Raw genomic sequence first — 22,668 nt, 5'->3', positions numbered from 1 at the left:
CAGATTGCAACCATCTGAATCACGCTTCCCTCACTCTCCCTATTCAACCAACACAAAACTTAAGAAAAACCACGAAAAGTTCCTCTAGAGCGAGTGTTTGGTTTGTCTGTTCTGGGTTCCTGTAGAAACATGGTGGGCTGTGTGGAAGAGGACCCGCTACCTATGTAGATATAATGGGCTCATTCTAAGGTAAAGAAAACACACCAATTCTTATTTTCAGATGATTTTAGATTAATTCAAACATACATATGAATATCAGACAGAACAGAAAGATTGTGCCAGAAGTCATGTGATATTGTTTTTTGTCTTTGTAGGATTTCTTCTTTTTGTACTTGAAAGACCTGCTGTATTTATTTCTGAAGCAAAATGCATGAGTTTGTTCATGCTGTTTTGTAAACCACACTGTTTATGAATCGTTGGGCATTTGTAAAACATGTTTTTGGAAGGAAATTCGTTTCATACAGCGCCACAAGAAAAGTTCACTGCTCTGCTTTGTCCCAAGAAGAGGAAGACAATTTAGTTGAACTTTGGCAGCAGCACCAATGCCTTTTTGGTGATTGCTCGTTTCTTGTGTATATCCATTTTTGGAAGAAGAAAACACACATGCTGTCACGTCATTTCCTGTGTCACTTCTTGCATGTGTTTTAATGACAAAATGTAGTTTGGAAACCGCAGATTTTTTGGGGCGGATTCCTCCTGGTGAAAGTGACCTCCTGTTGCTGATCATTCATGTAATGTGAAAACCACAACGATCTCAAGATTCCTGATTACAAAGACAGAAAGTTGTGTAGTGTGAAAAGTGCAGTGAACACATTGAAAGTCATGTAGTGTGTGCTTGGTATAAGTCTGTGTATTCTTTTCTTTATAGTTGATAAGTCAAATTGTGAAAAATGCCAATGTCATATGTACCCAGAGCCTGCTGTCTTATCTTCAATATGATTTTATTGATCTGACAATGCAGTCATTTTGACTCCAAAACCCACAGACATTGAATTTATAAAAGAGAAAAGAAGACAGTTATCTATCAACTGTAGGAGTTTAACACCTTCAAAAGTCACACTTTGCTACGTAAAGAAGCGTTATTCTAATAAATCCCTTCTCTTCTTGTTCTGTTCCCCCCTCCTCCCTCTTGTTCATCATCATTTCACTGAATCTGGTTTTTGCCCCCCCCCCTCCCTTTTTTTTTTTCATTCCTTATCAATATCCTCTTCTATCACCCCTCACCTCGCCACCTCTGTAACATACCTCTCTCCCCCTCACTGGCCTCCAATCCACAATTTGCTGCTAAACTGTTTCCCTCATATTGTTCCTTCTCTTTCCTATCTCTCCTCTCCCTTTTCCTGTCTTCCTGTCGTGCCACTCATTCCGTCCACCTATCACGTCCTCTCGGTCGCTGCCTACGCTTCCTTCCCGACTTTTGCCCACATTTCTCGTCCTCGTTGGCCTGTCCTCAACCACTTCCTTTGGCACTTCTCTCTCCTCTCTCAACTGTTCTTTATCTCCTGTGGCCTGCCCTTCCTCTGCTCTGACTTGTTCTTGTCCTGCCCTCTCTGTCGCTTTGTGCACATCCACTCCCCTCATCATTCCTACCCTCTATCCCCATACCTCATTGCCTCTGCCACCTGTCCTTGTCAATGGCTCCCCATTCCCCGTTTGTCCAGTGCCCATGGGGGTCTTCCCCCCACCCCTGCAGCAGGTGTTCCATGCCCCGCGCCGGCCAGGCATGGGTACCGTGGGCAAGCCCATCAAGCTGCTGGCCAACTACTTTGAGGTGGAAATCCCAAAGATGGACGTGTACCACTATGAGGTGGACATTAAACCCGACAAGTGCCCCCGACGAGTCAACAGGTAACGTGAAGACTGTGATAACACCTGGCGTATCTCTTATTTTCTTCCTTTATCTGGTCATACTGTCAAGATAAGATAAGATATTCCTTTATTAGTCCCATGATGGGGAAGTTTACAATATTGCAGCAGCAAGTGGATAGCAAAAATAGAAGAGTGTTAACAGAGAGGATAAAGAACAATAATAAGTACACAAACAATAGTAAAAAATATAGTGAAAAAACAGATGTCAAAATGGTCCTTGTATTTCTTGTGTATGATGTCCCACATTGATCTGAAAGATAATGTGTCTTAAGTGGTTATTAACCAGCAAGACATATATTTTAAAAAGTCAACAAGCAGCTGAGATGTCAGCAGTCTGAAATGGGATAATGAAAGCTCGACAGCCACTTGTAATCAGTGTTGTCAGTCTGCAGTAACGGCTAATTTCAACATGAACAATGCTACTGAGATTTAAATGTGATTCTTTGTAACAGCAATTTATCAATTTAAACAGGTTTGTTTCCATGTTTTAGTGACAAAACCGGTGCAATTAATGTGGTCCTCAAGCATAAAACAGTGTGACCAGTTTTAGACATTATGTGCTCTGCTCTATTCTGAAGGGAAAGCTTATGTCAAAGTCATATCAGGTTTGATTCCAAACCAGCAAAAAGCAATGTAAGAAAAGTCCATGAATCTATGCATCAGATGGTAAAAACACAGCTCATATGTGTTTCACATCATATTAAGCAGCAGCAGGAGGCCTCCTCTGCCTGCTGTAGCAGCGTCCAGGTGACCGGCCTCAACATATGGTGGATTCAAAAGTGAATCTTACTTAACTGACCCTTTCACCTTGACCACTGTTCATGCTGTAGAGTGCGCTTGAAGACGTCCTTGTATCAGATGGTTGAACAGTTTGCTGTCAGGTGCAGGTTAAATCAAAATGTTAGGCGTCTTTACAAAAATATTAGGATGTAACATTAAGTTCAGTGCCTGTAATTAACAGAAAAAGCAAAAAGGTAATAGGTACTCTAACCCTTTTCTTTTTGTGGTTCTATTCAGGGTATTTCTTTGGTTCTCTCAATCACTATTCACACCAGGGAGAGCTTCTCTAGACATTTTTTACTGACCCCATCCAAATATATGTTTTTCAGCTGTGACAAATTAAAATCAAAAAATGAGCTGCCATGTTCATGATTTATTACTGTAATCCGGGTTACAAAAGGCACATAAACATAAACAATGAAATTTAGGAGGGAAATAGGTTTTTTTTCGTCTGGCTGTTTATTTTTTTTGTGTATTTGTCATGGCTCTCAAGAGAGCCAGTTCCTTGTAAGAGACTGTCAAGTCCTCCTTTGAGGGGAAATTGCAACACAGCACACAATATGTGTCTTCATGTTTGATCCAGGAGAATCCATTTACTTAAGAAGGCATGAATGTTATTTCATCTTTTTTTTGCTTTTAGCTTCCTCTGCTTTCGAGCCCACACTGAAATTGTAGTGTGAAGCTTGTGACTGTGAGGTAGCTGTCAACAGGATATGATTGGCTATTTCGTTTGACGTTTGTTTTTTGTGTGGAGTCAGATGTCAGTGGAAGGTTAGAAGCATGGATGTAATGCATCTATATAAGCTAACATGGTTTTTGTCATTTTTTTGGCACCTGCCCAGTCACTGAACTCTCAGGTCTACCGTCCTGATTTGGCTCACCAATAGCCTCGGGCCATTAGATCATCATCAATAATCATTTAAGCTGTTGGAAGAAGGTGTGAAACAGAGAGAATCTGTCTTTACGTCTAGAAAACCTTTACTGCTGCCACTTTAGAAGAGTAGCAAAAGTGCATTCATAATACTATTTTATTTTTTCTCTCACCACAAATTATTGTGAAGCCAGATGTTACATTACATGTATGTATTGTGAATCTGTATGAATTTGTTTTTGCATGTTTCCTCAAGACAAGTTCATTCCTTTTCTCAAAACGGGATAAAAAAGGATGAAAGGGATAACTTGGTTTTATTGTTTATTAACACAGCTCTGAACCAATGATAGTGTCCTCATATAACATTCTGCTTTTGATTAAACAAACAATACTTCATTCAAATCCCTGACATTTTCAGCAGAAAGACAAAATTGTTCAGGGATCACTTCAGGAGAAACCTTGAGCTTTGTTCTCTTTCTAATGAGCAGGAATGTCAACAGTAACAAACAAGTGAAGCAAATCTCTTAATTGTGATTAAGCAGAGTTGTAGGCTCAGAAAAGAATAAACAGGAATCTCTAAAGAAAAAGTTATTAACATTCTCTCTAACATGCAGAGGGGATCTTTGAGCTTCAGTTTCCTTTGGTTTTAGGCTTTGAGACAAAGGATCCAAGAAGGCATCCAAAGGTCGAGCCCTTTAACCTTTCCTTTTCAGAACTTCTCCTCAGCCCCCACACTTAAATGAAGGCCATGGCACCGTGCATTAAAAGGTGGCCCCCTGCCCTCACCCTCACTCTTTTTGTCCTTGCCTCTCCCCCCGTGACCATGAGATATTGCATCCAGCAGCTGCATCCTGCGCGATCAATATTCCATCATCTTGAGAACTGCCCCCTGGCCCCCTTCGACCCCCCGATCACAATAGATCATCCTGATCAGGCGATGGCTTTAATTGGCAGAGCTGCTCCTTTCTGTGCACAGCTCAGTGTAATTGGCGGTGCATATTAATGTCACATTGTGTTTGTCGCTTTCTGCAGGGAGGTGGTGGAGTACATGGTGCAACACTTCAAGCCCCAACTCTTTGGAGACAGGAAGCCGGTGTATGACGGCAAGAAGAACATTTACACGGTGCTAGCACTTCCTATAGGGAGTGAGAAGGTAGATGTTTGTTGTGGTTTTGTGTTACACAGAATAACTATTATTAGTTAACTATTATTCAGTGATTTTAATCTCCTGTAAAGCATGTATGACTACCCCAGATTTAAAAACAGCCACAAACACCTACTGTTTTACAGAGCACTCACTGTGTGGTTGGTGATCTTTACTTTTAAGGTGTAGCTGAGTCTTCAAGTACAAAGTGCTCTGTATCCTGTAATTTCCTGGCAATTATATATATATTTTTCCTAAAGTCAACTATGTAAATCATATGAAAAGACCAAAAACATCTAATTAACTGGTTCTGCAGGTAAGTACTGTTTGTGTAGCCAAAGCATGATAAAGCTTATTCCTTTGTGCATTAGATTTTCATTGTTAAAGAAATTATTACAAACATCGAGCCACACTGTTGCACAGGATGACATCTTTCTTTGTTACAACAAAACAAGAGTGCTGTTTATTTTGAGTCAGTATCAAATATGCCGTCCGCCTGTAAATACTGAAAAGTGCGCCAAATCCACAGCTTAATAGTCCTCAACAAATGCTCTGTTAACTACACGGTACAGCTGTTTTAGGAAATGATTTGGCTAACAACAGAAAGTTTTTGTTTTAAACCTTTATCCATGGAGGCTTCACTGAGAACAATGCTCTCTCTTCTCTGTAAAACCACAAAATCCACTGATGTGCTGACCTCAGAGCAACTTGGCCAGAGCAGTTTGGGTTAAGTGGCGTGTGCCTTAGTGTTGGTACGAAGGAGCGAGGGGCAAGTGCTGCTTTTTCAATTTCCACACCCAGGTCATCATGCTGGTGCAGGGATTGAACTGGACTGGACTGACTTCCATTCACAGACCAGCTACTGTAACCTTAAGTGACTCATTTTTAAACATTTACATCTGCAGTAGCAACAACTGGGCTTTAGACTGAGAATCACAGACAGAAGGAGTGAGTCAAAGAGTATAGAGACGGACTCAATGTTTTGGTCTTCTCATGGGATGTGTTGAAAATAAGAAAAATCTAAAATATGAATTAAAGGTTACAAACGTATATATGCTATGACATGGGGTCTTATTAAGGAGTCCATAAAGCAGGACAAACAAAAACACCAAGAAAGCAAGACCATGTAAGCTTGTCAAGTTTTGTTATAATGTCGTAAAGTGGTATTATAGTCAGCAGGAAACTGTGAAATACTTTTTAAAATAATAAATCTGTCTGCAATGAGGTTTATATTGCACTTACAGAGCCTGATAATGCGCATTTCTTACTATAATTTTTTATCTTTATTTGAATCCTTGGTTACTACGCTCCTCCTGCAGCCTTGTTCTTTCTTTCTCACTTCAGGTGGATTTTGAGGTAACAATCCCTGGTGAGGGTAAGGACCGAATCTTCAAGGTGTCCATCCGTTGGCTGGCCAAGGTGTCATGGCGCCTGCTCCAGGAGACTCTGGTCAGCGGCCGGCTGCAGGTCCCCCTCGATTCAGTACAAGCGCTGGACGTGGCCATGCGCCACCTAGCCTCTATGAGGTACACACAGCTTCCCTCTTATTTACACTAGCACACACACACACATACACATACTGTAGCATCCTCTAATCCTCTTAAGGAGTTCAGGGAGAAGAGCAACAATCAACATCGACACCATGTTTTTGTCAAGCTCACTTTCTATTGACATTACCATGAAGCCAAGCAAGGTTAACCGGGTTGTTCTGTTCACTTGCATCAGATCATCATAGCTACAGGCGTCAAAGTCACTAAACAAAAGATGCTTGTTAGCTGAGACTTGTGTGAAAGTGTCCAATGAACAAAACTGAGCAGCAGAATACTTAATACATCTACTTCTAGAGACTTGACCTGAAAATGGTCAGAAATTGACAGTCTCAAGTCACAGATGTCTGAGAAAGACTACTAACTAAGAAGAGCTTTTCATCCCTAAAACTCTTACACGAGGCTACAACTTTACCAGACTTGAACACTCAAGTTATTCTTCAGATTCGTTTAAGTCATTTTGCACAATCATCATTTTCAATTTCAACTCCCCACTTCCTCCAATTAGGTACACTCCAGTGGGCCGCTCATTTTTCTCCCCACCTGAAGGATACTACCACCCACTTGGTGGGGGGAGGGAAGTCTGGTTTGGCTTCCACCAGTCTGTACGCCCCGCCATGTGGAAGATGATGCTCAACATTGATGGTGAGTCATTGAGGAAAAGCTCACCAAAGTGCATGTAATCAGTTAATGATGTCAATGTGTTTTGCTGACATTGCATGACTGTGCAGAAGCAGTGGGGAAGAAATCTTAAAAGTAAAATCTACTCTGGGAACAAAGATGAGTTGAATCATGAGTTATGGTTTATAATTATCATCATGAAAATAGGTTGCTGCTCTTTTCTGTGACTCCCTGTAACCTGATCTTTTTTCTCCAGTTCTATGCATTAAATTTTGATCTAAAGGCTCATAAAGGTTGTGGACCTCCATGTACCTCTTGTTAAGTTCCTCTTCCCTGACTTGTGTAGGCTAATTCTGCTCTCTGTCTCCCTCTAGTGTCTGCCACGGCCTTCTACAAAGCCCAACCTGTAATTGAGTTCATGTGTGAGGTTTTGGATATTCGCAACATTGATGAGCAGCCCAAAACTCTCACTGACTCACAAAGGGTTCGATTCACCAAGGAGATTAAAGGTGGGTTCCTCGGCAAGTATAACGTTTCATTTTCCATTTTCCACCAATGCACTTTATAAATCTCTGTAGACCTTTAAAATGAGATACTGGATATTTCAATTTTTAATTTTGAAATATAAAATAGAGCTCTTTTATTTAATGCGTTGATTTAACTTGTGTGTCCTTTTGTGTCTCTGCTTGCGTAACGTCCTTATTGTTGGCACCACCAGGCCTGAAGGTGGAGGTGACCCACTGTGGCCAAATGAAGAGGAAATATCGCGTATGCAATGTCACTCGACGTCCTGCCAGCCACCAGACGTAAGTGCAGCTGTTGAGAGCATTACATAATGTTAATTTGTTTTATAATAAGCTGCCCCTTCTATGACTGCTTTGTGCCTTAGATCAAAGACACCTATTGTATACATAAGTGTACATCTATAAGGATGTCTCCAAACTGGCTGTATAGATTTGAGCAGTATACATAGATAACAGTTTAAATAATCACCTTTTGTTAGAGATCTTCTTACAGTAACAAAAGTGCCCCTTACGAATGGCCTCAGCACATTTTCATCTGTGTTTTATCCAAAGTTTAATTACATTTATTAAGTGGTTTAACTTTAGATTAGAAAGTAAGAATTGTTTGGTCTCCTTTTCTCTATTTGATGTAAACATATTTTAGGTTCCTGGTCAGACTAAAACAAGTTTTAAATGGGTATGAAGCAATTATTACATCACAATTTATACATTCATGTCAAATCAATCAATACATGAATTGACAGTTGACTTATTGAACTCAAAATATGATAACCAGCTAATCAGGTGCTGGCCAGTGTTGCATTGTGATGAAATGTGTTGATGCAAACTCTCCTCATTACAGTAAATGCAACTTCTATGCCTTTTTCCCCCATATACAGTCATTCATGTTTCTTCTCTTTCTCTCTCAGGTTTCCCCTCCAGCTCGAAAGTGGGCAGACAGTAGAATGTACAGTGGCCCAGTACTTCAAGCAGAAGTACAACCTGCAGCTAAAATACCCCCACCTACCTTGTCTACAGGTGGGACAGGAGCAGAAGCACACTTACCTGCCCCTGGAGGTGAGGACGGGTTTGAGGATAATTTAACTGTGATGTTGCAAAAATATGTGTCTTTAAAACTATCTTGTAATACATTCAGGTTGTATGTGACTATTCTATGTCTACACCCTGATGACTTTGGATTTACTCGTTCCAGGTTTGTAACATTGTAGCAGGACAACGATGCATCAAGAAACTGACAGATAATCAGACCTCCACTATGATCAAAGCAACAGCTCGCTCTGCACCAGACAGGCAAGAAGAGATCAGCAGGCTGGTGAGTTGTAATCACTACTGATGGATGAAGTAACCTGTTGTATATGAATGTATTTCAAGTGTAAGTGATAGAGACAGCAATGTATATGATGGATTTCCTTTACTCTTCCTCCACAGATGAAGAATGCAAACTTCAACCTAGACCCGTACATCCAGGAGTTTGGGATTAAGGTGAAAGATGACATGGCCGAGGTGACGGGCCGGGTGCTTCCAGCCCCTATCCTGCAGTATGGAGGACGGGTAATGCATAGTTAATTTATCAACTCAAATAAATAGGTATAGTTAAATTAAAGTTTGAGTTATGATGGTGGGAGTCTGGAAGTGTTGAATAGCACATTTTTTTTTTATTTATTTATTTTTTTCAAATGCAGTAGTTTATATAATTTTGCTGTAAATCTGACCTGATTTGGTTTAAACTTTCTCTCCTCTGGTCCTCTCCTCCACAGAATCGTGCCATAGCTACCCCCAACCAGGGAGTGTGGGACATGAGGGGGAAGCAGTTCTATAATGGCATTGAGATCAAAGTGTGGGCTATTGCCTGCTTTGCCCCCCAGAAACAGTGCAGAGAGGAGGTGCTCAAGTAAGTACGGAGGGGTAGCAATATAGGAAATCATTTTAATTAGTAGTGGGTAGTGGTAGTGGGAAGTTATTAGATGCCGTTTTTATTCTAGCAAGAACAGTTTTTAGTGATTCCTTTACACACACTGTACAAGACAATAGAAAGTTAAGTACAATGAATGAGAGGTAAAGCATTAAGACTGTAGCTTGCTTCACTAAATTCTGTCCCAATTAATCTGGTTTCTTCTCAGGAACTTCACAGACCAGCTGCGTAAAATCTCAAAGGATGCTGGGATGCCAATTCAGGGCCAGCCATGTTTCTGTAAATACGCCCAGGGAGCAGACAGCGTGGAGCCCATGTTCAGACACCTGAAAAACACCTACTCTGGACTGCAGCTCATCATCGTCATCCTGCCAGGGAAAACTCCTGTCTACGGTAGGAGATGTTGTTTTTGTTTACTTATATATGCAACATGGTAGGTCTTGAATGTGAGTGATGAAGTACAGAGATGAAAAGGCATAAAATTGTCTATAAACTACTAAAACATCGAAAGACATACTCATCTGTTAAGGCATCACCAGTCCCGAAGGATCAAGGTGTTCATAATGTCTCATTTCCAAATTGTCCCCTTCAGCGGAGGTGAAGCGTGTGGGGGATACTCTCCTTGGCATGGCGACACAGTGTGTCCAGGTGAAGAATGTGGTGAAGACGTCGCCTCAGACGCTCTCCAACCTCTGTCTCAAGATCAACGTGAAGCTGGGAGGCATCAACAACATCCTGGTTCCTCATCAGCGGTGAGCGGTTTGAGCTGCTTTTGAATTAGTTTTACCCTCATGTGAGCCATTCATAGCAAACTGGTGCTATGAGTCTTTGGTGTTCGCACAAGACATGAGTGTGCAACTGTTCCATATGTATCACTGTTAGATCATATAATTATAACAAAACCTCTGCATAATATTTTATGTTTCTATGTCTGTATGTTTAGAAATGTGGTAACTTTAAAATGTGTTTTCTTGACATGGTTACTATATTAAAAGTGTGTTTGGTCTCCTTATGCAACAACCTACACTTAAACTTGAAGTATTCAAAGCCCACTGCGTTGTGCTGGATGATCTGTATCGACCCATTTCAGCATCTGAGCTTGTGATTATAATATAACTCCTTAAAAGCAACCCCACATTGTCTTCATGAGCAAGTGTAATTTGCATTTCCTTCTCCATTCGCTCTTGTAGGTCAGCAGTGTTTCAGCAGCCGGTTATCTTCCTGGGAGCAGACGTCACACACCCTCCTGCTGGAGATGGCAAGAAGCCCTCCATTACTGCTGTAAGTCTCATTCATAATCCTTTAACCTTTAGAGCCCGACGGATGCAATCTGTGTCCAAATTCTCTGTCAAATTGCTCCTGGAGTATTCATCACAGTGAGGTGGGGCGCATATCAAATGAATAGGCACGATTTAAGCTTTCCAATAATGCTCGCTGCTTGTCTATGCGACAAAGTGTTTCGAATTTACATCACATTTAATCATACTTACAATTTGCATTCATCTCTACACGCATTACTCTTGTTTGGATCACTCATGAACTCCTCATTGCATAGATATAGAACACATACCACTAGAAAAGGTGGAACCAGAGCTTTTTAAGGATGCTAGTCACACATTGTATATACCAAAATAATCACATTATGAAGACAGACTCTTCACCCATCTTCACACTCCTGCTTCTTGGTTGAATAACTCACAAAATCCCCATCAACTGACCCCTTTCCAATGCTGCTAGTTGTTAGTCTGTGTCGAAGTGTTGTCGAGTAATTCAGTTTTGAAATTACAGCAAATTTATGATATGTTTCCAATATAGGGCTGACCACTTGGGTTGAAGGATAAACACACAAAGTACCCTGGTGGTCGAGTGGTTAAAGTACATGCCACATAATCACAGCATCCCTGGTATGAATCAGGCCAGGGACCTATGCTGCAGGTCATTCTCTTCTCTTTCTCCTCCTGTTTCCTGTCGGCCTCTCTGTCATTCACTGTATAAAAAGACATAAAAAGCCCAAAATAAACCTTTGAAAAAAAGAAGACCTGTGCAAAAGTAGGTTAAGCTCACCTGCACAAACACATTTTCCATTTGGCTCAAAGCACATTTTTTCCCCAATTGCTAAGTCAGAGAGTCAATCTCCCCAACACAATGAGACAAAATGTCTCTACAATAATTTATACTGAGATACATGTAAAAACTATTTCATAAGACACAATCTACATTTTCTTGATTTAAGGCTAATATAAAAAAATATTAATATTACCCTGTTAAATGAAAGATATAGATAAAAAAAGAACAAGATATGGCATGTACGAGTCCTTAATGACAAAATGAAAATAGCCTGGGGACTTAAAACTCAGTCTCATTAAAAAAGAAAGGAATCTGTGTGTCGTACTAAGCCAGGTGACTTATTAAATCTAGTTTAATATAGTTAGTTTTTTTATTATTTTAGATATTTTATTGACAAAATGATTAACTGATTAATTGACTACCCAATAACACCACTACAGTGATTTTATGTGTCAGCTATTATGTATTAAGTATGGACTGTATAAAAAATAAGTCACTCATCGGTTTTTGAAGCCTAATTTATTCTTTGTTACTAAGCTAGTACTGGAACCAGAAAATTTAGATTTGGAAAGGACACAATTTTGCAAATATGCCTCAAAACAGACTTCTAGCTGTGCTTTAGACTCACATCCATTAGAAGAAATTCATTCAGAGACCCTGGCTTTTTATAGTTAAAGAAAGAAGTTGAAGTATTTTTCTGTTAACAGGCTTTAAAAAAAAAAATCAGCATCTACATCAGTGTCTATTAAAAGAGAACCGCGGCTGGAGGCCCTGGCGTCACTCAGCTCCGGTGGTTGTCACTTGGTATAGATACACAAACAAGTCAAAGTAATGTAATTTACACATTTCAGTCAATTAACATTCAGAATAAATCAGCATGAATGTCAGCCAGGCCCCGCCCACCGTATCTGTTTGTCTTGGACTCAGCAGCACCAAATAGAGCAGCTCTGACACAACTGTGGCTAAATGTGGATTGAAATGACAGTTTATTTGGTAAATAAGTGATGCTTGCCAATGTCTTTTTCATCAATCACTCTGCTGCTGTTTATAAAGCTCTTAGAAACTTAGTGTAACTTTTTCTTTATTTAGAAGTACGCATGTTATGTAAAGTGAAAGTAAAACACTAAAGTAAGCTACAGAAGGATAAATAATTGTTCAAAATTGCCATGTAGTGTAGTCTGGCTTCTCTGATGGCTGTCCAGATGTTAGGTTGGCAGGTTTATTCCATTTATAGTCAAATTAAATCAACGTGGGAATGTAAATAATGCAAAAGACTTCAAGATGTCATACAAAAATAAACGCACACGACTGCAGTTGCTTGGTGACAGTGGCACTGGTGCACAGCAATTAATCCTCCTGCCTTAAACTCTACGGCCGAGGCAAAGAAAAGGTGCAAAAGGAAATTAGAACACTACAGAGTAAATTTGATCAGATTCATTTATTATTACTATTTAGCAAAACCTTGATTGCACATAAGAAATGGGGATGTTTTTTGTTTTTTTCAAAACTTGGCAAGGACATTTGTGAAGAATTATGACATTATCATAAACCACTCAATTAATTGCTCAAATTACTAAATAATTTCAGCCCTAAAGTACAGCTCTAATAAATACTGTTTAGGCTCTGGTCATTCATAACACTTATAAAGACTTAAGAGAGTTGAACTAAAGTATTTTGGCAGATTTAAAACATTTCAAAACACCAACATGTTTCTATTCTGAAGAATTAAAACAGTGGTAAATGCCCAGAATCACTCTGCTTTTAGAGACCATTTAATGAGAAACGTCTACAGTCAGACTTTTTATTTAGACTTTGATGCACAATAACTGAGGCTGAACGAAGAAAAAAAAAAAAGAGTATTAAGAGAGAAGTTCGTGAAGGATAAGGTGAAACAAATGGCTCATCACTGACTCATGTTCAAAAAGGAAATGACGTCAATTCTCGTCTGCCCTTGACCTCAGCTCGGCTGTGGTTGGCTGCGTTGTTGCCTAGCAATTATGACAAACTATTGAGTCACACAGAGAGGGAGGATGTGAGAGGACCGGCTCTGTATTGATCATCCTGAACTAGGAGAAATCTGCTAACAAATGATGATAGTAGTGCAGTGTAAAGGTTTGAGGGGAGAAAAATAAAAGGTTGATGTCGAGCCTCCACTTCCCACCATTGGCCACTAGGGGGTGCTAATATACACAAACACATTGGGAGTCGTGCTTCATAACTACTATGTGAAATAACAAGGAGGCTGATGTGAGGGTTGTTATTACACAGCAGAGACTAATAAGATAATAGACATTATATTGTTTGGTTTCCTGTTTTTTTACCTATATATTTGTGTTTGTAGATGGAGCATTTAAATGGATGGACTCAAGAATGATACAAAATAGAAATTTAGGAGGAATAGTAAAGATGATCTGATGCAAATTTGAAGAAGATTGATGAAGATTTTGAAATTAGTGCGTTGTGAGCTACTTTAACAAAACAATAACCACTTACCATCTTGGGGGGTTTATAAGCACTTTTACAGTCCACCATCCTCCACTTCATCATCATCGATTATATGGATGCCTTAACCATCTTGCAATACTTAATTGCATCCTTTTTTGTGTACGTGTTGCCAGTGGGAATCAAATCACTAACTCTGGCAGTGTCTCACTCTGTCTCTCTCTCTCTGTCTCCCAGGTGGTAGGTAGTATGGATGCCCATCCCAGCAGATACTGTGCCACAGTGCGAGTCCAGAGACCCAGGCAGGAGATCATTGAAGATCTGTCCTACATGGTGCGTGAACTGCTGATTCAGTTCTACAAGTCAACCCGCTTCAAGCCCACCAGGATCATTTTCTACAGAGATGGAGTTCCTGAAGGACAGTTGCCGCAGGTACATTTGATGGGATGTTTTTTAGGCTCTGATAGATTGTCCTAAAATGTGCTTAAAATGTGTGATTTCTTATTGCCAAATTTATATAATGGGACAAAATTGGCAAAGGGCATTTCAGCGTTTTTCTATGATAATAAATGGTGCTCTTCTATGTAGATTCTCCACTATGAGCTCCTGGCCATCAGAGATGCATGCATCAAGTTGGAGAAAGACTATCAGCCTGGCATTACCTACATTGTGGTGCAGAAACGCCACCACACGCGTCTCTTCTGTGCTGACAAGTCTGAAAGGGTGGGCTCTCTACTTTCTAACACATTTTTTGTCTCTTTTCATACTTGCACATCTGTTTTTAGGTGTTAAATTATTATAATCTTGGGTTTTTCTTTTGATAGATTGGGAAGAGTGGGAATATTCCTGCAGGGACTACAGTGGACACCAGCATCACTCATCCCTTTGAGTTTGACTTCTACCTGTGCAGCCATGCAGGCATACAGGTACTGAGTACAACAATGTTTTAGTGCTGTGTGCAGTGAACTTTTTGAATTCCTTGAGTGGATTGTAATAGACTGAATGCCTCTCACCCCAGATCATGGGGTCCAACCAGATTTGAATCACATTATATAAACAACCACATTATGTCATGTGTTTTTTATTTTTATTTTTTACAAAGCCTTGTTTTCTAATTTTTTAATCTAATTTTCTTCTCTTCTGTCTCTAGGGTACCAGCCGGCCATCTCATTATTACGTCCTGTGGGACGACAATCGTTTCACAGCTGATGAGTTACAGATTCTAACCTACCAGTTGTGCCACACTTACGTGCGTTGTACCCGCTCTGTCTCCATCCCTGCGCCAGCCTACTATGCTCGTCTTGTGGCCTTCCGTGCCCGCTACCATCTGGTGGACAAAGAACATGACAGGTTAGTGATATAATTAAGACACACTGCACATAGAAACAGTGAAATTGATCTTTCATGGTAGTCCTTTTGATGCTTCACTATGTGATACGCCCCCTAGTGACACATCTCAGTCAATCAAGCTTTATTTATGTAGCACCAAATCGCAACAAAAGTCATCTCAAAGCACATTTCACATAGAGCAGGTCTAGACTGTACTCTTTAATTTAATTTAAAGAGACCCAACATTCCCACATGAGCAGCACTTGGCCCTTTTAACGGGAAGAAACATCAAGCAGAACAGGGCTCTAGGTGGACTGCCATCTACCTTGACTGGTTGGGGTTGAGGGAGAAAGGAGAGCAGGGGCACAAATCATGCTCCTCTTTTAAGATTTAAAATCTATTTACTTTCCACATTACAATGGGTCATGCACATTTGAGTCTGACTGAATTGAGAAACTGTGCTCTTTGTAATGTTTTACAATTCTCGTACATACGAAGGGTCATTGAGCTTTGCCCTGCATCTTCTCTCCATGTCTTTGCAGTGGAGAGGGCAGCCACGTGTCTGGTCAGAGTAACGGTCGGGACCCCCAGGCGCTTGCCAAGGCTGTTCAGATTCATCACGACACCCTGAGGACCATGTACTTCGCCTGAGCTACACCAACCATCACCACCATTGTTCCCTCCCACCTCATTTCTACCTGAGTGGGCAGATGACCCACCACCACCACCTCATCCCCATCCCTTATTCCCAATGACTACCCACTACGCATACTCCACAGACCTGCCAGTCAGTCACCCAAATCCAAGTAACAAAAGGCCCTTCACCTGTAAAACACAGGCAGACTCTACAGCCTCATGCACTCAAAAGGTTATGAATATTATTATTATTGTCATTTTGTTGTTTTTACTTTACCAGGACTATTGCTCTTTTTATGTTGAATTTTTAAAACGTCGGTATTATTATGTAATTGTATTGTACGCTACCTTCACACTCCTATGTATGCAAGTATGCAATACGGATGGGAGGAAAATAGGCGATAAAAAGAAGAAAAAACTTTTTTAACTGCCACCACGATGCTGCCTCTTTACCCATCTGAATGCCGGATGCCAGTGTTCCAAGCCCCTTTAGTTTGGGGATCCTCCAGAGGGGTGGTACTGGGCATGCACACTTACATGTATCATTTTAACGTTGTCATGAACTGCATACATGTTTTTGAACAATGTTATTTTTTTAAAACAGCCTTGAGGAGTCTGAGGTATGGTACATTAGCACTTAGTGATAGCATGTAGGTGCCACCAGTCCTGCACATAAGAGTTTGTTAGTTCATGTGAGGCTAGCCCTCTGGTCTTTATATTAGCAGAGACTGAAAGAGCAGGTGTAGCATATCGTAGATACATGAGTGAATTCCTGCCGCACTCTATGTGCTGGTTGGCCAGTCCCTTAGAGAATTAGCCTATAGAGGCAAGCTTAGCATAACAATAGAGGGACCATTTGCATAGAGTGTATCAAATATACTTGCACCCCATGCACCTAAACCAGCATTATTAACCAGCCAAAAGTGATGCCAACCAATGGAAAAGGGGCACTTGAACAGGAGGATAATTTTTTGTATTATTTTATTATAATTTTTTTTGTTTATTTCTGTATGCATTTGCTCTTCTAGGATTTATGAGGCACTTTTTTTTTTTTATTACTTATTGATTTATTTTACTTCAAAATCGGGAGACTGGTCTGTCCAGAGGCTTGACAGCTTTTTGAAGTTTTTCACACCCAGACTCGCATAGCTTTCTGAACAAAGAGGTAACTAAGGCAATAGGCAAGGTCATCACTCCTCTCTAGATTTGAATGCAGGCAAATATAAATGTCTGTGATCACTTAAGTGCTGCAAAGCTGAACTCACATTCAGCGGTTGACCTTGCTCTGATCATTCTGCACATTCCAACATGTTATCGGTGGAGATCAGGCCGCAGTGAACTCTAATAAAAAAAAACCTCCACCTGCGCACTTCTTTGCGTACCTATACACACCTGTCCCATTTTTACACAAAGCTCTTCCCTCTGCAGGCATTTACAACTCATAGCCTGGATAGCAGAAGCACACAAATCACATCCCCTTGTTCGGTCTCTTTCATAGCATGTAGAGACTATTTTTTCTTCAAATGCACTTGTTCCCCTTTTTACCCTCCTAAGCCAAATTATATGGACAACCCACCCACTCACTCATCACCCTTTCCATCCTCTCCTCCTTCCCTTGCTCTTCTCCTCTCACTTTTAACATTGCACACCTGCAGCATCCCCCCTGCCCCAATCCCCTAGCTTGTGTTAGCCAATCCCCATTGGTGCTCTGTGTGCATGGGCGGCACAGATAGGGGATTGCTACATTGGACAGGATGGGCCACTTTTACTACTACTTAATATGCCCTGCCTTTACATCTAGTCACTTTCTGGATTTATGGAGAAAAATAATGCATGTAATTATTTTTAAAGACTGGATATTCTGAGCCACCTTATTTTGGTTTCCTTAGAGGTAGGAGCCCTGTGCTCACCACTGCCTGTCAGTCGTTTTTGCCTCGATTGTGTAATGGTTATAAAGACTGCTTTTTTTTTTCTTTGTCATTATTATTATTATTATTATGATGAATATTGTGACTAGTGTCAGAGTGTATCCTCAAGAGGGCACTGTGGAAACGGTCTCAAAATTCCACCTCAGTTGCCCTTAAGCGCCTCAAATCTTGTCTGATGGTCAGAGCCCCTTTGAGCGAAAAGGGATCAAAAGATAAGAGATCAGATGAGTTTCATTTTTAAATCATTGTTATGAACTTGCATAATCAAAATGCCTTTGTACACTGTTTTACTGATCCTTCATTGTGTCCAAGGTGAATTGTATATATAAATATATAATAACCTGTTATGTATTTTGGCTCACCGGTTGCCGGGCCTTTTCACAGTTGGGGGCGGGGTGTTCTACCCCCTTATTCTGTGCTAAAAAGAGAAAAAAAAAATCAGTCTGGGGGCATTTCCAAGCACCACTGAATCCAGATGCAGTTCTTCACTCACTGAAGCCACAAAGCACCTTGCAAAGGGGGAAGACGAAATGGCAGTCACCCTGGAAATGCATCATGTGGACACTGGAGAGTCCACTCCTCTCCACACAGCCTCACTGTCTGACTAAGCAATATTGAAGCCACTGATCAAGAACAGTCCTTGTCATAGCACTTCCCAATAGATTTGAATGAAAGGACATGGAAGCATATTATTTTGGCTCTGTATGTGATAGTATGGGAACTCTGTTGGGGAGGGTTATTTTTTAAAGAAAATAAAATTGTTTTTTATTACTCCTGTTTTGTTTTATTTACTTGTATCTTAAATATTGTATGATTTACTAGATATCATTTAAATCATTATGGTCCAAAACTAGCACAAAGTCAGAAGAGACTACAACATTAATGGATTGCAGCAAAGTTTACTTTAAAGAAGTTCACAGTTTTTCAGGTGTGTCTTTCAAACAACAGCCGTGTTGCCCATATGAACATTGAAAGAGATTTTTTTCCTTGCTGTAATCAATTCTCCTGTTCATACTGGCTATTAAAAAGAACCTCTTCAAGTGTGCTTTTAAAATATCCACAGTGTCCTCCAGTCATTTTGTGCAAAGAAATTAAACGCATATGAGGCTTCAGCAGTCCAAGTTAGTCATGTGAAGTGGATATCTGACACATTTACAGTACACAGTGTTTCCCTGCTGAGCTGTGGTGGAGGTATAGTAACAAAAAGAGGGACTTTTAGCATTGTAAAACCTCATGTAAAAAGATATATATTTGATTTAAGTAATTTGGACAGCTGAAGCCTCATATTATCCTCAGATTAACTTTTAATACATGTTTGCACAGAAGGATGCTTGAGGATTTTGGTCTCCCTTCACTTACATTGTAAATGCATTATGAAGGGATCTTCATAATATCTTCTAATGGTCAGTATGAACAGGAGGGATGATGATAACAAGAAAACAGGTTTCTATGTTCATTTAGGGACCTGACTGTTGTTTTAGGATAAACTTAAAACTACTACAGCAGAGGATATGAGGCTCTCTTATAAGTTTGGGAAACGAATTAATTTATAGGTTCTAATTTATGAAAGGTTTTTTTTTTTGTAAACGTAGGGTTACCTTTGGATGAAGGCGGAGTTGATTCTTCTGACGTCTGGTGACACAGAGCCCACCTCTTCCTGTCGGTGTCAGAAAGGCAACTTCACCATATTTAGCTGGCTCGCCGAAGCCCTGCAGAGTTGATCTGTCAACCAGACTGAGAATCTTGATACTTATCGGCGGATACAACCCGGTGCTGACAGCTGTGATCTCGCACCGTGACACCGGCTACAGAGGACGGCGTCGCTAGGATACGGAGCTCGGTTAACGGAGCCGCGTCAACGGCTGTTTTTAATGCGTGAAAAGTAACCGTCGTCTGACAGAATTCCAACTATCCAACTGCCGAGCTAGCCAGCTAGCTAACTACTGCCGCTACGCTCGCTCGCTGTGCTCTTAGATACCAATTAATGTCGTTTCTGTTCATGTTCAGCCATCGGTAGGAATTTATTTGGACTCAGTGACCCCGCTGTGATGATCTCCTGACAGCTCCTCTCGTCCGTTCCTGCCACTTTTCTAACCCCTGGCTAGCGAGCTAACTTAGGGCTAACTAGCAGGTTTTTTACTGCCTCAGTGTCGCGTTGAGCGCAGCAGTGAGTAAGGTAGCTTTCTCCGTGGCAGTGAAATCCGATTGGATACGTTGACCGTGTGGACAGGGACGCCCGAAGACCCGGCCCCGGCCGGCGTAACAACCGTACCTAAAGGGCCCCTTCTGGCAGCCTGCAGGGAGGGGAGCTACAGCAGTAGACACCGGGGCACCCAGACACTCAGAGCCGCAGAGGCGTCGCACTGCCGAAGGAGGCACCGGACTGAACGGAGGAAGAGTACCAGACATTTGACATCTGTGATCCGGGAAGTGAACCGGGCAGGGACCTCATGAATGGAAATCGGAACTACAGGTAAATGATAACGTACCCCCTACAGGGCTGATTTTAGGATCAGACCTTTAGAGGGGCTCAGCTCCTAATGAGAATTTTACATACAATACCCTGCAAGTGTTAAAATCCCTCTGCTAAATTACTCATTTCAGTAGCAAACATAAATTACAACAAGAAATATATACATAGTAGAGTGGTCTACTATACTGTATAATAACAATGGTTCAGAATAAACAATGACAGAGTTCTACAGAGAGGAGACAGAGAGGATAGTTAATAAACCCTGAGGGAAAGACAATATTAATGACAGAACTATCTAAGTACATTAAACCTGTTAAAATAAAACCATTTGAACCTGTAGGATAATTGTTTGTCCAATCTCTAACAGACTGGCACACAAAATAAGTTGTGTAAAACAATTTTTACAAGAAAAAAAAAAAGCATTTATTTTTAGGGGTGAGCACCCCTAAAATGGTTCTAACATCGCCACTAGTCTTTTTTTTTCTTTATATAACTATAAGACTGTTTAAGATGATTCAGTGGGAGACGGTGGGGGTTTCATCTTGAAGGTGTCAGACTAAAGACAGGGAGTTTTTTAGCCTCTGTCATTTTGCCTCAACATGAGTCACGGTGAAAGATGGTGTCATTTATTGAAACTCTTCGTCATGCGAGAGTGAATTCAACTTTCCCCTTAAACTTTAAGTTTAAGGAGACAATATGTGACTGTTGCAAGCCCAAAAGGTGTAAATGAGTTAATGTAAATCTTCATCAGCATCAGTCAGGTGTGAGGCTTCATCTACCAGGTACTGAGGTCAAGCTTGGTATTCCCCCTCTGATATCAGTAAGATCCCAGCACCATCAAGTCATGATTGTAGTCCTCATGGTGTAGGAGGAGATAACTCAAATCTAGTGTGGCCATTTACCTGATAACTTGTGGCAGGCAGGGTAAAAACGATCTGCCCCTGTCAAGGCCCTGGGGTCACCATTAACCACTGACCCCATACTGACCTCAGCATATTTAGCAGTAGCTGTGCCCATGCTATGTGTGCTTAAGGTATCTATAATGTATCTGTTCATACAGGGTGAGTAGGTAGTTTTTAGTGAGTACGTTGACTGCATCTGTGGTTGTTTTTGGAACAAATTGGCTCTGTTTAACCTGTGATGTTTAACTTTACACACTATTTTCCCACCTACAACACTACTACCTTCAGTTGAAAAACAGAACCTTGCTGTTGGACTCTGTAGTGTAAATCTAAAAATTTCCGTCCCATCCCTCTGATGATTAAAAACTGTGCACCCAGCTCACAGCCAGTAAACTTTTTTCTCGATCATAGTGGCGGTTAAACAGTCCTAACTGCCTGGCTTTGTCTCAGCTGTGGAAGCTTTCCACTTATATTACCATAAACTGAATGCCAGGTACTCTTGATCAGCCTGTGACACATGATACAGCAGTTGATCCTCACCCACCTCCTCCCTCCTCCTCCTCAAGAGGAGATCCCTCTCTGACTGCTACCCACTGTCTCATTAGTGTCTGGGCTCCTCTCAGTTTGGACACTTCCCAAAGTGTGTAGCATAAGGGAACAGGAGGTGTTTTCCCAGTAACCAAGCACCTACAGTAAAGCCAAACAGACTTAAACAGATATATGTGTGTGTGTGTGTGTGTGTGTGTGTGTGTGTGTGTGTGTGTGTTTTAGGCAGGTGTGGGAGCCCACAGTATGCCCCTGAACTAGATTAAACATGGCGTGTCCTTGTCAGCAAAAAACTAGCTTGTGACCAGAAAGAAGCACCTGTGTTAAGTGTGTGCAGGACTTCTAAAAACAATATAGTCACATTTTTAGGCTTGATCACTTATTTTCATTTTAATCCCGTAGAGACCTAGTAGGATTGATCAGTCAGTCGACAGGAAAATAATCAGCAACTATTTTGGTGATCAACTTATCAAAATGCCAAATATTTCATGTCGTTTGTGGGGATTTTCTGCTTTTCTGGCTCTTCTGTGATAGTAATTCATTGGAGTTTGGAAAGTTGGTTGAACAAAAAAGGCAATTTAGGGTTTGTCTTCAGGAAACTGTGACCCTCTCCATTTTATTTTATAGAACAAATGTTATATAATAATCCTACTTATAATGTAAATAATGATCATTTGCAGCACTACTGATGATCATTTTATGTTTAGTTTAGTTTATGTTCATTTTGTGCAACTTTTGAGTCGTGTATTCTTCCACCTGTACTCTGAAGCTCCTCGATTGCCATGGAGATGATAAGAAACTAACCATGTGCAATTGACTGGCGTGTGCTTGTAACATATAGTTCAACAGCAGTCTGAGAACAAATCAAATATAATATCACGAGGAGTCAGATCTTCAGTAAGTGTGTTTCGGAGTGAGGTCGGTGGTTTCACATTAAAGCATTAATAAAGTCAGACAGGGGCATGTCCTCCATTGAAGTCTCCACAGAGTCTTTATCGTGTGTGTCGGTGTTTGTTTACTATTGTATATCACCAACTGCCACAGGCCCACCAGCGAGCCTTACGCCTGGGTGAATGA

General features: G+C 40.8%; 2 protein-coding genes across 4 annotated transcripts in view; both read left to right on the top strand.

The window, feature by feature from the left end:
- The first annotated feature begins 1,659 nt into the window (after positions 1-1,659).
- On the top strand, positions 1,660-18,435 carry ago1 (argonaute RISC component 1). Of its 2 annotated transcripts, none has more exons than XM_053326769.1 (18): positions 1,660-1,848; positions 4,553-4,673; positions 6,009-6,190; positions 6,720-6,856; positions 7,207-7,341; positions 7,551-7,638; positions 8,265-8,412; positions 8,549-8,668; positions 8,785-8,907; positions 9,114-9,247; positions 9,477-9,661; positions 9,861-10,020; positions 10,459-10,549; positions 14,015-14,209; positions 14,366-14,500; positions 14,602-14,703; positions 14,928-15,127; positions 15,649-18,435. In XM_053326769.1, the coding sequence occupies exons 1-18, from the start codon at positions 1,667-1,669 to the stop codon at positions 15,755-15,757; spliced, it is 2,547 nt and encodes an 848-aa protein (XP_053182744.1). In that variant the 5' UTR covers positions 1,660-1,666; the 3' UTR covers positions 15,758-18,435. The 2 variants fall into 2 exon arrangements, with proteins under 2 accessions (XP_053182744.1, XP_053182743.1); XM_053326768.1 differs by having other exon boundaries at positions 1,677-1,848; positions 7,207-7,353.
- A 943-nt stretch (positions 18,436-19,378) lies between these two features.
- Positions 19,379-22,668, top strand: part of LOC128366105 (protein argonaute-3) — a 37,238-nt gene continuing 33,948 nt past the window's right edge. For both annotated transcript variants that reach the window (XM_053326780.1, XM_053326779.1), the window contains exon 1: positions 19,379-20,143. In XM_053326780.1, coding sequence (XP_053182755.1) covers positions 20,125-20,143 — 19 coding nt within the window. In that variant the 5' untranslated portion in view covers positions 19,379-20,124. The remainder of the gene's footprint in view (positions 20,144-22,668) is intronic.

This window comes from Scomber japonicus, chromosome 10 (assembly GCF_027409825.1).
Source record: "Scomber japonicus isolate fScoJap1 chromosome 10, fScoJap1.pri, whole genome shotgun sequence".
NCBI classification, from domain to species: Eukaryota; Metazoa; Chordata; class Actinopteri; order Scombriformes; family Scombridae; genus Scomber; species Scomber japonicus.
The sequence above is the reverse complement of the archived record's forward strand: the minus strand, read 5'-3'. Positions and strand labels throughout refer to the sequence as shown.

Bases quoted from the DNA above. Each gene is read 5' to 3' on its own strand.
- ago1 (XM_053326769.1), top strand. From the start codon at position 1,667: ATGGGGGTCTTCCCCCCACCCCTGCAGCAGGTGTTCCATGCCCCGCGC. The intron at 4,674-6,008 runs GTAGATGTTTGT...TTCTCACTTCAG, and splicing joins TTCCTATAGGGAGTGAGAAG to GTGGATTTTGAGGTAACAAT. The intron at 9,248-9,476 runs GTAAGTACGGAG...GTTTCTTCTCAG, and splicing joins TGCAGAGAGGAGGTGCTCAA to GAACTTCACAGACCAGCTGC.